This window comes from Mycteria americana, chromosome 1 (assembly GCF_035582795.1).
Source record: "Mycteria americana isolate JAX WOST 10 ecotype Jacksonville Zoo and Gardens chromosome 1, USCA_MyAme_1.0, whole genome shotgun sequence".
NCBI lineage: Eukaryota > Metazoa > Chordata > Aves > Ciconiiformes > Ciconiidae > Mycteria > Mycteria americana.
The window spans coordinates 141,214,302-141,230,399 of record NC_134365.1 but is presented as its reverse complement, the minus strand read 5'-3'; the positions used below and the strand labels follow the sequence as shown (position 1 = coordinate 141,230,399).

Below are 16,098 nucleotides of genomic sequence, written 5' to 3'. Positions count from 1 at the left end.
TAAGGAGCATGGATTTAGTATCTCTTAATTCAGCAGGTGAAGACATAAAATAGAGAACACCTCAGAGAAAGGACTATTGATCCTACTTACTCTGTTTTTTGATGAGCACTCAGATCATCTAGGTGTTTTTTGCAAATGTTATCTCTTAATGCACCTGCCCCTAACAGTCATAATCCTGTTAGACAAGTACATATAAGGATCAAACTGAATCCATTCTAAAAAATAGTTTGAAAGGTTATTTTCGCTTGGAGGAGGAGTGAACTGGAACCATTATTCTGAAGCGTTTATGGAGCCTAGACTGGGCTTGATTTAAAAAATAAAAAAAGCCTTTCAGCTCCCTAGATAAAACCAAACTGAAAATTCATATAAACAAGCTAAAGGGAGACTATGTCAGTGAGATTCTACACAAACAGGGAATATTTGTGCTGATGTCAAAGTTTGCTGCTACTAATGTTTTACCAGAGTGTCAAGGCTGGAAATGGTGTCTCAGAAATCCTAGAGCTGTAATTCTGAGTAAGGAATTTTATGCTGAGCAAGGCAAGCGAGGCAACACATTTTAAAGCCCAACATATTAGTAGTCCATTTATTTAAACAAAAGACTCTTCTACCGTATGGAGGTTACAAGAGATTAAAACAGAATGGATGAAAATGAATCATAAGTAACATATATATTTGCAGAGATATCCTCCTGCTGAAAAATGATCAGGCTTTTATACCTTTTAACACATCTCCCATAAGGCAAATGAGGACATAAACCATAATTTCTCTCCATTTCACACGTTCTCTCTCACACAAATGCACACGTTATAGGAAATGCCATCAAGCCATTGGGCACAAACCTAATTCCAGAGTACGCAACGGTTCACACAGTGACGTGGGTTTATGAGTCTTGACAACGTGAGAAGTGGGATCCAGCTCTGCACCTATAAACTACCAGCCCTGGTAGATGGGAGAGCTCCTGGTTAACCTGTCATCACCACTAGTGTTACCTTCAGACAACATGCTTATAGCCTCGTCGGTCTGCTGGCTGTCAGTTGTCGATACCTTCTTTGAATCATGGATGTTGCTTTGGTAGTTCACTGGTGAGGGAAATGCATTTTCACCCACAGTTGATGAGGACATCGATTCCCAGGGTATTTCTCTCTTTCGCCATTTCAGGTCCACTCTCCATCCCGTCCAGCCATAGAAAGCTAATGTGAAGAGGAAGCCTTGCATCGGATTAAGAACCCCCTAGGAAAGAGAAGTGCAACAGGAGTTACACCAGCAAGGCTTCATTTTGAACTCCAGCAAAACACTTTGCATGCATTAACAACTTCCCTTTCACTGAACAACTGCTGTCTTTAAAAGATGCGATTTGCATGCAAATAAAAGTGTATGTTGTTCCCATTTGCAGACACAAACAAGTCGGAGCGAAATACCAAGACCTGTTGTTCTAATATGCTGAGGCCATCCCAGTGAACAGTAAGCACCGAATGGTTTTCAAGCATGAATTTTAGCTGGTCAGTCCCCTGGTGTGTTTTTAACATTCCCCACAAGCTCTAGACTTTTTTATTCACAAAAGCAAATACTACATTTTTCACTAGAAGCCAAGTCAAATATATGACAGACACTAGCACACACAGAGTCAAGTTTTTTAAAATAGCAGCAATTGATCTGTCTGGAATTGCTGCAGATTCCTGAGCCAATGAAAATGTCCATCAAAGTGGGATGGAAAAATGGGGAGAGACACTGAAAAAGAAAATCCCAAGTGATTTCCCAAAAAATTGTCTCTGTTCCCAGTGCCGTGGGATGCTTGGCAAGTATATGGCTTTAGCTGTTTCCATTTTTCTCATGAGAAAAGAGCAAATTATTTTTACAGCCAATTTAAAAAATAGCTCAGTTACGAGACCTGACCTCTTGCTCTGCAGGTGAGCAGGAGCAAGGTCCCTGTCACATGAACGTGTTCACTCCTTGTCAGAGGAGGAGGTTGTATCAAATCAGTTGCATCGCTTAACCCTTCAACCACAAAACGGCTCAAGGGCTTAACTACACAAAGCATGATCAGGCCTTACAGGTATTTAACAGCTCCAGAATAAACTCTCTTGGAAAAAGAACCTGCAATATCACCTCTGAAAAATCCCTTGTCAAATATTCCAATAGGAGAAAAGAGGGTAGGGTACAGTAAGAGGCCAGCATCTTACAGCTATTTTTCGGTGCATTGCTTTCAAGATTTTTCATTTATTTGTCCCCAGATGTCATAATATAAGATGCAACTATTCTTTATAATAAAGAAAACCCTAGTTACAAACAGAGAATTACAAGAAAATGCCCATTTTATTGGGGAACCTTCAGGAATCGTGAGCTAGAACTTTCTAGCTTGCATTGTGGCAGAGGTTAGCAAGGTTAGACTAGAAATCATTGTAGTGGTCTGTTCTGTATCTTCAACTGGGTAGCAATCACTCACAGAGAGAATGCATACTCCAGTAAACGAGAGAAATAGTTGGCCTTTTGGTACATTTTTGGCAAAGTTTTTATGTGAAAAGCCGTCCCAGTGACTGCTCCTTCCTCTCTCTTACTTTCTGTTTCTCCTCCTTGATTTTCAGAGTGTTTATATCCCCCAAAATCATAAACCACCCGCTACACTGGTGCTGTTCCACCAGTCTTATAAAAGTAATTTCTAAGTCTAAGCAATGTCACGGCTGAACTACCATTATAATCCATGTGATCAGTGCAGCACTTCTGACGTTTTTCAGGAGCATTTCATTGATATCTGGCTGCATTTCAAGGTAGAACAAAAGGCTCTCATTGACGATATTGGATGACCAGCTATTGCAGGAATAAAGAAGAGGAAGAGAACAAGACAGTTATATATATGCATATGTATATGTAAAATATGCTTTACTTTCAGATTATAGAAATTGGGATCACTAATAAGGAGAGTAAGATTTTTGTTTTAATGTTAAGTCTCAATCTGAAGGGACCAGTAGGTTTCTGAGATCAAAAACTTACTTGCTAGCCCAGGCCTAGACAAAGAAATCAATATAACAAACAAAGAAACAAAAAAGAAACTGATCATCTGAGCTTGCTGCAGAACAGTAAATTGCAGGATAAAATGGAGATGATAAATAACTGTGATCCATAATGGGAACATCATGCATGCTGACTTCTTTTGCTTGTGTCTTGAAAGGATAGTGCTCACAGATAAGGAAACCAAATACATGCTTGGATGTTGTAAAAGGCTGCAGAAACTCTAGCTGGAGTTAGAATTTCCAAGTTAGATTCCAGCAGACTTTCAAAATGTACATAAAAAAACTACAAAACAAAAACAAAGTTGACTTTAAAATCCTTGAAAATGCCATCAACTTCTTGGAATAAAGGTAATTTCTGTTTCCAGAGAAGGATAAGCATAATCAAACCTCCTCCTGTGAAAGAAACTGGGGATATTCTACACTAAATAAAGGTTATAGTAAATGGTTGTAACTTCTTATGACCTCTAAACAGTCAGACCAGTGTTTCTTTATAGTTCTACTGCAGCGTCAGAAAGGAAACCATCAGCATCCATGTCATACTTTCTAAAGGGGTTTACACACGTCCTTCCTGCAATTATATTTTTATCACAGTGTAAAACCTCCAGCTCTCCCCTCCCAAATCTGCAGGCATCTCTTCCACCCCGTGTTGCCCCAACCTGCTGTCTTTGACTAACTCATCTCTTATTTGACCTCTGGGATGGAAGGGCATCTTCCCTAAGCTTCTAAGATGGGACTGCCTCAGTCTTTCCCTGCAGTAACCTTTGAGAGAGGTTTTACACTCTAAAGCTTATGTTTTATCAGGAGAACAAAATCCAAAACTAGAGTCGTGTTTATTTTTTTTAATAGGAAAGCCCAGAATGAGACGGAATGGAAATAAACAAATGTCCCCACTGTATCCTTGGGGAATTGGTCCTTTCTTTCATGTTTGCTCCCAGACCAGCAAGCTGGCCACCATTCCTTAGGTTGCAACGCACTTCTGTGGTGCCTCTGGGCTCCAGAATAAGGCTCGCTCTTTCCACAACCCTGGAAGCCTGGCTAAATCTCTGCTCCTCATTATTTCAACAATTTCCAGGAAGCCACGCTGCAGGCTTGTTCACTGCTGTCTCTCTCCCCCTCTCCTGCTGGCTACCCCACCCTTCGCACTAGAAACCTCTCTCCCAAGCCAAGCGGACTCTATTATTCCCCAAAAAAAGACAATAATTTCCCTCCAGAGCACTCCAGTGTACAGAGCAGCCCGGAGAAGATAAAAAGGCAGTCTTTCTCCCTTCTCAGCCTTTTAAAGCAATGTAACATGCATTAATGTACCAGCGTATAAAAAAGTTAAGTAGTTGTAGAGACTGTGAAGTTTGCCCAAGTCATTTCACTACTCCCGGACCGTTTCCTTCCTCCCCCTGTCACTTGTGTTACCCATGTAGCAGTGGTAACTGCTAAAACACTTCACAGCAGTGACCACTTCTTGCAAGGTCATTGCACAGACCCTTGTAGAGTGGATCACCACCCCTTCTGGTGCCTTTATTGCTGTGTGGTAATTGTGAGACTGGAGTAAAAACAGTTTTCTCCAAAAGCAGGCCATATTTCAGCTCAGTTTTGCTGTGTCCTCCAGTTCCTCCAGTTCCAGTCACCACTCCACTGGATGGTGCTGCTGGAGCAGAGGTGCAGGGATTTGGGGATGAGGTGTGTACCCTCCCTCCTTCCTCACTTCCCTTGTTCCCTCTCTCCTCTCCTCCCTATCTCTTTTCTGTCCTACCCCAAAGTACTGTTTTCATGGAGGAAGATGGAATATTAAAAAAAAAGATTAAATGATCAGAAATATCACCCACAATCATATGGCAATTTCTTTTCTGGCATATAACCCTGTATTTCCAGTCGGTATCCATGCTTTTTTCACACACTTGAGATCTGCAGACCACAGAGGTGGCTGCATTATATAATCATAGTCAGGGCCATGAAGGCAGTCTTAGAAGCATATTTATTGTAGGTTTTCAGTGATGTGTTTGGTGACAAGAGGCTCTGAGAAAGCTTCAGTACAGAAAGCTGTCTATCAGCCCACAGTGCTGGGGAGCTGCTGTTCCAGACAGCTTTATCCTATGCCCAACCTTTTTTTTTTTTTCTTGCTATTGTTGCTTGGGGTTATTGTTTTCCTGTTGGTTAAACATTTTTATCATTTCCTTGCAGCCTTGTGATGCTACATGAATGATTCAGCTACTTTGTGAACTAGTTTAGAAACTACTTCTTCCTTAGACACCTTCCCTTCCAAGCATAAAGACAAAAATGAAGCAACCCATCAGACTCTATGCTTGTCCCTGACCTTCTCCAGCTGGGAAAAAGTCAGTTTAAAACAAAATAATGCACCTCTTACCAAATAACAAATACCAGCATAATTTTGAAGAAGCGGATCTGGATCTCTGTCCCCAGACGTCTTTCATTCTCTGTATAAATCCCTTGTCTCCCTTTCAGTAAGGAGGCAACTGGAAAGCATACAATTATGTTCTTGTTAGTATGTATGTATGTATGTATCTTGTTAGTTACAGGCACAAGGATCCAGAAGATAGATGTCTGTGAAAAGGGAACAAAGGAACGGATGGATTTGTCTCCAGCAGCAGTTCAGAAGCTGGAAGGACCATCATCAAGGAATCTCACATACAGCTTAATACTAAAGGAAAAGAAGTACATCCATTATGGATTCCTAAAATGAGTGATATCCCACTAGCTGGTTTTTCTTCTCTCAGTCCCACTAAAAATAGAAAATAGTATGGTCAACATACTTTTCTTTTATAACAAAAGGTAGTGCTTGCAACTTCTATGTAATGTGTGATATAGTTACATATTTATTATGTGATGTTTAGACTATTATGCACATTATATTTCATTATGCAATTGATACAGCATTGGCTACACCTCTAAAACTTGAAGGCGTAACATCAGCAAAACTAGACAGTTATGCCACATGCTGTTCAGGTATCACAAGGAATATACATATGCACAAACACAAATATACTCAGTGTGTATTTTCCCATAACAAGAGCAGCTTTTTATAGGAACAACTTTTTAAAGGAACAACTGTTCCTTTGAAAATTAGTATTACTGAGGGATGCAGGATAGATGGGATGAAGGCTGAACTGAGAATACAAGGTCTTCTGTTGCTGTTTTTATATATTCAATGTGTAGATGGTAAGTATGAATTCAGGTACTGCAAACATCTAGCACTGGTCATATTACATGCAAAGAATACATTGAATCTGTGGCTTTTTTTCAGTCTCATTTCTTCAAAGCACTGGATAATAAATTAAATGGGAACTTCAAGATTCCATCTGAGTTGTGTACAATTCCCATTTGTTTCATAATCTCAGAATCAGGAGTGACAAAATTCTGATCATATTTTATTATTTTTTTAGCTCCAGGGCTGCCAAGAAGTTAAATCAACTATCAGGTCTCACCAATATTATCTTTAAACCAGAACGAATTACCTTCCGAAGTGCAGGTTGGTACCAATGCTACAGCAGAGTTAAGCATCCACTATACACTGCCTCAAATACTTTAAATCAAGAGTAATTTAGTAACATAGGAACACCTTTGCCAACCTGCAGTAGAGGTTTATAACAGCATAGCTTGAGTACGTCATCAGAGTGTGTCTCTAGGGCAAATTTCCCATCAAGATGGTATCTTCATTTCAATAGGCAACTCCCTCCCACCCTTTGCTGTATCTTTATGATTTAATAAGGAGCTATCTCACATCACTGAATACTCAGGCATGACTTTTTACAGTATGGTTATGTTGCTGAATAATACTGATTGATGCTGGCCATTAGGAACATACCTGCTGATACTGTCCTCCTAAACAGGATTGGGTTGACCACCAGCACTAGCAGGAGTGGGGCATAGGTTGTGATGTAATGTGGGATTGCATGCTCCAAGCCATTTTCGCAGCTGAGAAGAAATCATTAACAGCTTATGCATTTTTGTTTTCCACAGCTGACAGTTCTGGCTATTCTATCTATGTCACCTTTAACATAAAAAAATAAAAGGAACGAAGCAAACAGATGCTAAGCTTTTAATTCACAGACCTTCGCCACCAGTTCACATGGGACACAAAATTGATTTTTAACATGTACTGCCTGTGCATTTTTCTCAAATTTAAATGAACAAATACAAAGCTAAAACCAGGAGTGGGGGAACAGTGGCTCATAGCAGAAGCTATATCACAGCCCTGCAGCATGCTCCAGTGCCTGTATTGCCTGGCATATTTCTTCAGGGCCCCCTGAAACCCAGGCAGGTGTTTCTAGAATGCTCACTTACTCATGCTTGTCAAAGACCAAGAAAGCCCAACCTTTGGATGTCTGTCTCTCAAGCTGACCAAAAGACATTCAAATGCCCAGAGCGCGCTATGATTTCACCGTCTGTTCCCAGAGCCCCGCTTACCTGGAGAGAGAAGGGTAGTAAAGCAGTGCAATTCCCTCCACACAGAGCATCACCGCGAGGCCCCACGTCATCATATGGTACAGCACAATCGTACTGCAGGGACCAAACAGGACAGGCGTAATTAAAGACACCAAACCTTACACTTTCCACATTGCAACATAAAAATAGGACCCTCACTGAAACGGAGCTTTACAGATACGAAATGGTGCAGAACAACACTGACAGTACACTAAACTGAGCAAAGCCGGTGGGGCTGGGGGGGGGCCTTCAGAAAAAGGATGAGCCAAAGCTGTTGTTCAGGCTTGCACACAGAAGTCCTGTGTACTCCAGCCTGTAGGGTGGAAAGCCTTTCCTTATCCCCAAATCTCCAGAAGGAACCCCTGCATCCTTCATTTCTCCTGCCGAGAGCAAATTAGGGGACTGAAACTTAAGAATGGAGCCACACAGTCAAATAAACCACCCTTCTGTAATTTGCAGAGAATTAGGTTTAACTTTCAGAGTTGGATACAGCTCCCATCTTAGGGAGATTCAGATCTGTGTGTGTAGAAAGTCTTTTGATGTTTACTCTGATCTTGGAATCAAGGCCAAATACACATCTTTTTTTTGGTTATCAGGGATGGGGGAAGGAGGTAGGTCCCAGTTGTTTCAGACTAGAACTGTGGCACTTCACAACATGAGGTCTATCCTCCACAGGCTGAAGTTAACTCAAAAATCCCTATTTTGATAACATCTGCCAGACGAACCATGTCTCCAGTATCCATGACTGCTCAGTATCATCTGGGAACCAAGTCACATAATTCCATGTTTAGCAGTAGCAACTGAAGGTCATTTTGCCCTTCTAACACCCAATTTAGAAACACCTCATATTTTCTGTCTGGCATTAAAGCATGGTCCTTTCCAAAGGGTTTAGGTTCTTCTGCTACAGGCATTGCAGAAAAATGTATAGTAAATACACATCGTTCTTCTTAAAAACTTTACAAATGTGATCAGAAGCGTAATAATGACAACACTGAGAAGTGGATAAAATAGAAAATCTGAGAAAAAAACCTGGAGAATGAACTATATGAAATTCAGCACTTCCCCCTCCAGCTTTTTTATTTTCAGGATAACACTCCTTTTGCCAGAAGAATCAATTTCAGGTACGCAATAGGGACACAGTTATCTTGCTGCAATGAAGTTTATAGAGCCCAATCTGCTCCCTATTTTTCCAAAGGTTAAATGAATCCAGTTACATTTAAATTCCAGTTGGGCATAAATCAATATCTGAGCATTGCCCTGGCCATTTAAGCACTTAGCACACCACTCATCCATATCATTACCTGATAACCATATGAACATCAGATGTTTATACAAGCTTCGCTTACACACATAGATAGCTGCAGAAAAACATGGACATACAGTGTTGGAAGGAAAATAACAAATTCAGAGCTTTAACTCTGGTACCTCAGTCCAGCTGATCTTCTTACCACCAAGTAAGAATCAACGGCATAGCAAAACAACCACCAGAAGCCAGCGCTATATAATAGCTGGATCCACATCTGCAGGGAAAAAAATGCTAAATGTCCCAGCTGCTTCTCAGGTACCACTGGGGACAGGGGAGGGACTCAAACCTTTAGCCTGGTGATTTGTTCTTTAAATGTGTGTATTTTCCAGCTGAGATTATGAGGTATGAAATCTTACTCAAAATCACAGGAACAGCATTGCTGCAGCCAACGGGTCAAGTCATAGGTAAATTGAACAGCATTTGCTTTCGCAGCTTATTCTGTTGTTTAGAAAACCTGTTATTTACCTCTCCAGTCCTAACCCTCAATGTCGTGAGTGAAGCCCAAAGAAATTTATAGTGAGGATGTTTTAATTTTAGGTTAAATTTTAGTAGTTTCTTAGTAGCTGAGGCATGAGAATATAACTGAGGTCAGTCATCACCACCGTGTGCCTATGCATTGTGGGTTCTGCATGCGACGGGCATTTTCTCCATGCACAAGAATCCGATTCAGGGAACGGTTATTAAGAAAAAAAGGTCATTAACAAAAATATCACTCACCCTCTGGAAAAGTATCCATACTGAACTCCCTGACTGATTTCTTCAATAAAAATTGAAAGGAAACAGGTTCAAGTCAAGTTAAATTCCACAGCATTCATGAGCTGACCCTGTGCATTTTTCCCATGCGCCTATATAAGATAAGTGACCTTTCTTTGCCGCTGTTTATAAATTCCAAATTTCTTCCCCATAGGAGCTGGCTCTTTGTAATAGTCTGGAACTATTTTAATATTCAGATTACCTTCCCTCCGAGCCCTCTTTCAGTTCTTATCTGAATATCCTTTATCATGGCTCCGCAGTGGTATCATTTTACAGCTGGAAACCAACATACTTGTTACTGAGCCAAACATCAGTGAATAGAAATCTACCATTCCTTCCTCCAAAGGCAAATCAAGCTGGGAAATCAATCTTTCACCATGGGTGTAGACCCTACCTCTAGTCATTTGCGGCATGAATTATTCAGTATTTAATTCAAACACCATGACATTTTCCTAGTGCACAGGAGCCAGAATATAAAATTCCAGTCTTCCTTCTAATGCACTTTATCCATAGTACTCAGCATGTAACTTCATCTGCACTTTCACCTATTTGCTGCAGTTGAAAAATGCACAATTTACTATACATACACACGTATACAAAAATAAACTGCGGGGTCTTTCCACCCAGAAAATCGAACATAGACAAGACTGTCTCCAAAAATAATATAAATCAGATGCACTTAAAACCAAAATCTTCATATGCTATCTCACTTTTTAGCAAAATGACACATCTTGCTACAGTACCTGAGAGGGTACCCCTCTACAAACCAGAGGGTGTTATTCAAAGGAGATGCCTAAAGGCCTCACTATTTGGAGTTTGTATTGGCTTGTGGTTAAGTGAAATAAAAAAATAGTACTAAAAGAAAAATAAAATAGAATCAGAAACATTTTATTAACACAAGAATATGTTAGGGGAAGTGAGTGGAAGGAGGGCTATTTTTCATTCCAATATAATTAAATCTGAATTTAGCAAGTGACTCAAATTACAGCATTTTGCTGGAGCCCAAGAAAGGGAAAATAAAAATTGTGGTAGACCGCTATGCTGCTCACCATCTAACCTGAGATCCACATGAAAAACAAACAGTCTGCGTATAGTATCTTTGTCACTGTTTAAAAATACTATTTTTTGTGTTAAGGGCCAGCAAGTGACATTTAAGACATAGGTAAACATGGTTTTTGAATAGGATGTCCTTGCTACAAGATATTGATGTTGCTGGTTTCCTCTTCCTCAAAGAAAAAAAATCAACATTTGCACCTAATAAGCAAAACTCAAACATGTATGATGGAATTGAGAATCGATAGATGCGTACAACTGATATTTGCTTCTCTGGCACAACACTATCATGTCTGAAATTGTCATTATATAGGCATATAAGGTACAATGAGTTCACATATTTGGCACATATTGTTTTATTTAAAAACTACTGGAGCGGAATAATTTTGTTTACATGCAGCATATCCACTTCTATATTGTAAACTTTGAATTGTACTGTTATTGCTCAGGCATGAATTCACTGGGCACTCCACATTCCTATTAAATTTGGGTAAAGTGATGATCTGTCTTATTTGTCATTCTCCATGTTTTAGTAAAAAACATGGCCTTTTTTCTTGCACAGTAAACTCAAATTATATGTCTCAGTACTGCGATTGTAATATTTGAAACTGAGTTTTAATCTGCACTTTTGGAATGCATTTACATTTTCTTATTCTTGCATTTTAATCCAGAAGATACTTAATTAGACTTGGCCAGATGCAGTCATTGAATGGCCATATAAGCAGCAATCTGAGCCATAATCCTACATGGCAGGCACAGCCCTTCTGCCAGCAGCTTTGCGTCTTTGGGTATATTTATCCTGCAGTCCCTCTGTGTCTCAAACACACACTCTCACGCCACAAAAGCTAATTTGAGCTACCCGAGTTGTTGGTTTCAGTCGGTCCCCACTGCCACCGTGCAGGCTGTAATTTCTGCTGGAGAAGGCGGGCAGATACCCTCATGCTATGGGTGCGACGGAGCCGCCGGGACAGTAGCAATGCTGTGCCAGCACAAACCAAATCGGTGGTTCCACAGCCCATTCGGGAATGTCTATACCCTTACGCCTCCGTATCCCTGACTTCGGTACAGGTGTGCCCTCCACTACCCCAGCACTCCCGCGACGAGAGACTACTACAAAACGCTTGGGACCAGCCTGACCCGCGCTGCCCTGCGTCCTCACGCACACCGCGCGGCACCTAGCACCCTGCCCAGCCTGATCCAGGCTTTCGGAGGGAGGCATGAACGCACTTGCAGGGGTGTGGGAGAGGCTGAAACCACCATATCCAGGCTCTGACTCACAGCCAAATTTCCCTTCAGACGCGGTGGTTTGCCTTTCGGGCTCCCCACACGGAGGGACTGTCGACCGGGAGCAGGAGGATGGGGAGACGATCTCTGTACCTACCGCGCTCCCCACGCAGAAAGCAGAAGGCCACACGTCGGTCCCGTTCACCACAGAAATGTTAGCTATGAAGCCTGGGAAGCCTAGCCACACACTTGACCTGAAGATCATACCTAAAGAAAAAATATGTATTAATGCTTTGAATCTGCTGGTGTGATTCGAGTCACGTGCTTCTCCCCAGCCGCATATTTCACATCGTAGCCCAGATCTTGTGGGTCTACAGGAAGGCTACGGCGGCAGAGGAGCGCATCAGGAACAACTGTGCTATTTAAACGTCGGTGTAATCGCTCAGGGAAAGTAGCCCCAAGAGTCTGAAGCTGCTGGGACTTGAAATGTTATGTAGATTAAAATCTCACTTACTTACAGGTACTGTCATACACTTCCCTAAAATAAATTGGATAGCATCTAACAGATCGACATAAAACAGTAACTAACTATTTACCATTTTATCGGCATATATTCATATGCTAATATTAATTTATCTATAATCCCTCACTGCAGAAAAAAGTTATTTCCCACTTTTCGCTGTCTTCATTTTTACAAGCAGCTCTTTTCCTCTCTGTCACAGGACTGAACAAAGCAGGGGTTCGGAATTAGGTGAGAAAAATACCCATTTTTTTAAACGAACTTACAGTTTGTTAGTGAGATTTTCTGGGTTTGCTTGAAATAGGCATTAAAACACCAACATATAGCAGAACAAAACCACCAGGTTTCCCACCAAGAGAGAACGGTTTCCCACCCACCAAAGTGAGTCTAATTCAAAGACAATGCTGGATGAATAGTTTGAGTCTGCCAGTGAAAGAGAAAGGGAGAAAAATAACTTTATCTATTGCTGGCCTCATCTGACTGAAAGGACCTTTTCCAGGTGAATGCACACATGTTTTTTCCATATCTCTCTTTCTTTATTTCCCCCTCTAATGTTTGTTTTAATATTGGTACTTATTATGTACCATGAGACAACCTGGCTAGGTATGAAAGGCGAAAAGACCTGAAATCCCACTCCCTCCCCAGGCAGCGAGAGAGACTTACAAAACAGCAGTACTTCTGTTATCTAATGTGAGGGAAAAAATGTTATTGTAGAGACAAACTCATCCTGTATTTTCATAGCATGTGTCATGGTAATTTATATCTAATTTAGCAGCAAATGCCATAGACTGATGGGACAGATTTAGACACATTAGTTTCATTTTGACTCATGAGTTCTGTTTTATTCTCTGTTGTTTTATTCCTCCAGCCTATCAGCCAGGGGCCGGGCAGCCGGTTGTCCTCGATAAGGGAGCTTCGCTCGCATTTCAAAAGCCTGTGTCCAGCATGATCTGTGTACAGCTGCCAATTCAAAATCATTTGCTGTCGATGTGATGTGCCCAGAGAAGTGGCTGGCACACGAACAAGACAGCAAACTTGGTCTGAGAGGATTTAAAGACATATAGGAAGTGTTTTTCAAATGTAGTCCTAAGGATCGGCTAAGTGTTTGATGTCAGCTTTAGTTTTAAACGTGCTGCCTCGCCTCCACTTTTATGCCTTACTGTGAGAACCAGCCACTGTTCTGGATTTTAATTTGTTTTAAAGCAGAGATTTTGGTGTAGATCTGTCAAGAGCTTTTACTTCTATTAAACAAGGCCTTTCTCCCCCAAAGGCCCATCATTTTCTGATCTCCCTTAGCCCAAATCTTCCTGTGAATATGTACAGCATGTTTCCCTCAGAAATCGCTGCCGTCCACTCACCGGCCTCATTTGGCTATGGTACCTCAGAGCAACAAGAACCTGCTACAGCAAGGGTGAGGGACATGAAGCTGACGCTTACCTAAGCCACCAAGGATGTCACAAATGGAGATAAGGAGAAGGATGGTGGAAGAGGAGGAGGCTTTGGGCATCTTCCGCGGGCTCTGTCCCTTCTTCGGCAGGAGCTGCAGGATGGTCAGCAGCAGACTGACAGAGGCACTGCCAATGCAAACTCCGCAGAAGACTTGGGGCTGGAAGTTCATCACTAGCTGTGTAGCTGCATCCCGGTTCGGGCAGCAGTAGGTTTCTAACCTGGGAGAAGCCATGAAGCGTCCAGCTGGTGGAGGGGCCCCACGAGCAGAAGAAAATGCTGTTGCTTCCCCAAGGCAGCGTTCGCTTTTCCTTCACTCTCCCCATTAGTCCTAAGTGGTGAGAATCACGCGATCGATGGATCATGTGCTGCTGCCTGCTGCTGCTGCTGCTAGAAGTAAATCCCCTAGAGCTGCCTTTCTCAGCCTCTCCTAGCAAGATCAGATCCGAACAAGAAAACACAGTGTAATCTGAAACATACCCCATGCTTGCTCAGAGCCATTGGCAACAGTTCACTCGCATATTTCTGCTTGCACAGTATGTGATACAGGAAGACTTAAACTCACCAGAGCATTGAAGATGGTTTAAAATAAATAAGGATGCAGATACCAAAGGAGAAGCATTACATTTTAATTGTGTTTCTCTTTAGCCCCATCCCACACAGCACCCTTTAATTACTGCAAATTAATTAAAAAGATGAGTCCAGACACAAGCAGTCCCAGCCTTTACAGGGAGGAGCAGGGCTATAAATCCACACCCTAACCCAAATCTAAATTTTAGTGATCCAACCCACCCATCCCTGTAATTAAAATTAGAAATATGATATCCTATCACTGTAGAAAGAAATTACGTTTAGGAAGACAATGTTAACCTCATCCTATTTAAACCGCAATCACAAAAAGTCTTCTCTTTAGTCTGTACTGTCTGCGTCAGATCAGCTTGACGTGGAAAATTCCAGGACTTTTGATTTCTCAAGAATAATTTTCTTTTTTTTTTTAATTTGGTAAGTGTTTAATATGAAAACAGGAATTTGACCGGTAATATTTGGTTTTACTTTATAAGCTAGACAATATCCTTTAATTCAGGGGTCCTATTAGCCACAGCAGCAAATACTAGCAATCATAAATACAAAAATTAACTCTCCCATCTCATCGGAGTTTCAAACTCCTTGCGTCAGCCCTCACCCCTCCAGAAAATTTGTTTGTAGGAACATGTTCAGGAAATACAGGAGGGAGCATTGCCAACATACTTGAAATGAACTGGATGTTAAATAACACATTCATGGATTTTACAATTAGTCCTTGTAAGAACAAATGACCTAACCTTTTATTTTTTTTCCAATGGCCCAGCTTCATAATTTTAGCAGAAATTATGAAGGCCTGATGAATGACAGTGGGATGTTTTGTGTGCAGGGGTTATAAAACACAGAGGCTTCAGTCGGTATGTTTGCCCTCAGTAGAGAAAACAGCCGTCAGTCCTGGGTAAAATGGTACCTACTGAGTTCTTCATTACACAAGGCACCTTATACGCTTGATCCCAGCGCAAGAATGAACCCCACCAAGCTCATCAGCCTGCTGACCGCTGGTGGGGGCCCTGCAGCTTCCCAGGGCGGGATGGCCGTGGCAGGGCTGGGGTGGCAGCTGGAGCCCAAGCTGCCGGGCACGTCGTGCGTCCGCCCAGCCTGCTCCCAGGGGACTCCCCAGTTCTCTGCCCGGGCTACGTCACCTGAAGAGCAGGATGCTAGCTTGCAGATTCAGGCTCCTACACACAGGTGTCCACACATCAGCAAGGTGTCTGAACTCTATAATGGGAAGTTAGGCATACACATCATTAAAGACTCTGAAACCCAGGCAGCTGAATTTGAGGCTGGAAGCTACCAGGATGTTTTTGCTGCTTTCCAGCATAGATTTTCCTGCTCCATGGATGAGGACAGGTGACTGACCTGGATGTTGCAATCCTACGCTTTGTGACTATCATGTATACAAAAATACACTGGGGCCAGCAAGGTTGCGAACCAGATTGCCCTGCGCCAGAAATACAAACTCTTGTTGAGGTAAAGGAGAATACCTATGCTCTGTTGTCAATACAAGGCTCTGTTGTCAGTACAAGGTTGGGACTCCTCGGACTTCATTCCACCTCTGCTAGAGCAGCAGTGCATAGAGTTGCCACCTCTCTGTCAAGATACTGCATTGCAGTCTACCTGGCTACTAAGAATCAAAAATTACATTGATTCCACAGAGACAGATTATTATTTAAAATAAAGCCATCATATACCACATAAACAATGCAAATACATATAAATTAAAATAAATGATGTTTGCTCTCATTTGAAGCTGAATTTATATTGCCTGG

General features: G+C 41.7%; 1 protein-coding gene across 1 annotated transcript; it reads right to left on the bottom strand.

The window, feature by feature from the left end:
• Nucleotides 1–570: 570 nt before the first annotated feature.
• Nucleotides 571–14,143, bottom strand: GPR143 (G protein-coupled receptor 143). Its single transcript, XM_075491907.1, has 8 exons — nucleotides 13,739–14,143; nucleotides 11,939–12,048; nucleotides 8,871–8,965; nucleotides 7,428–7,520; nucleotides 6,826–6,935; nucleotides 5,368–5,476; nucleotides 2,688–2,805; nucleotides 571–1,230 (listed from the first exon to the last, which is right to left on the bottom strand). Exons 1-8 carry the CDS (start codon nucleotides 13,980–13,982, stop codon nucleotides 931–933), a joined length of 1,179 nt encoding a protein of 392 aa, XP_075348022.1. The 5' UTR covers nucleotides 13,983–14,143; the 3' UTR covers nucleotides 571–930.
• Nucleotides 14,144–16,098: the final 1,955 nt, after the last annotated feature.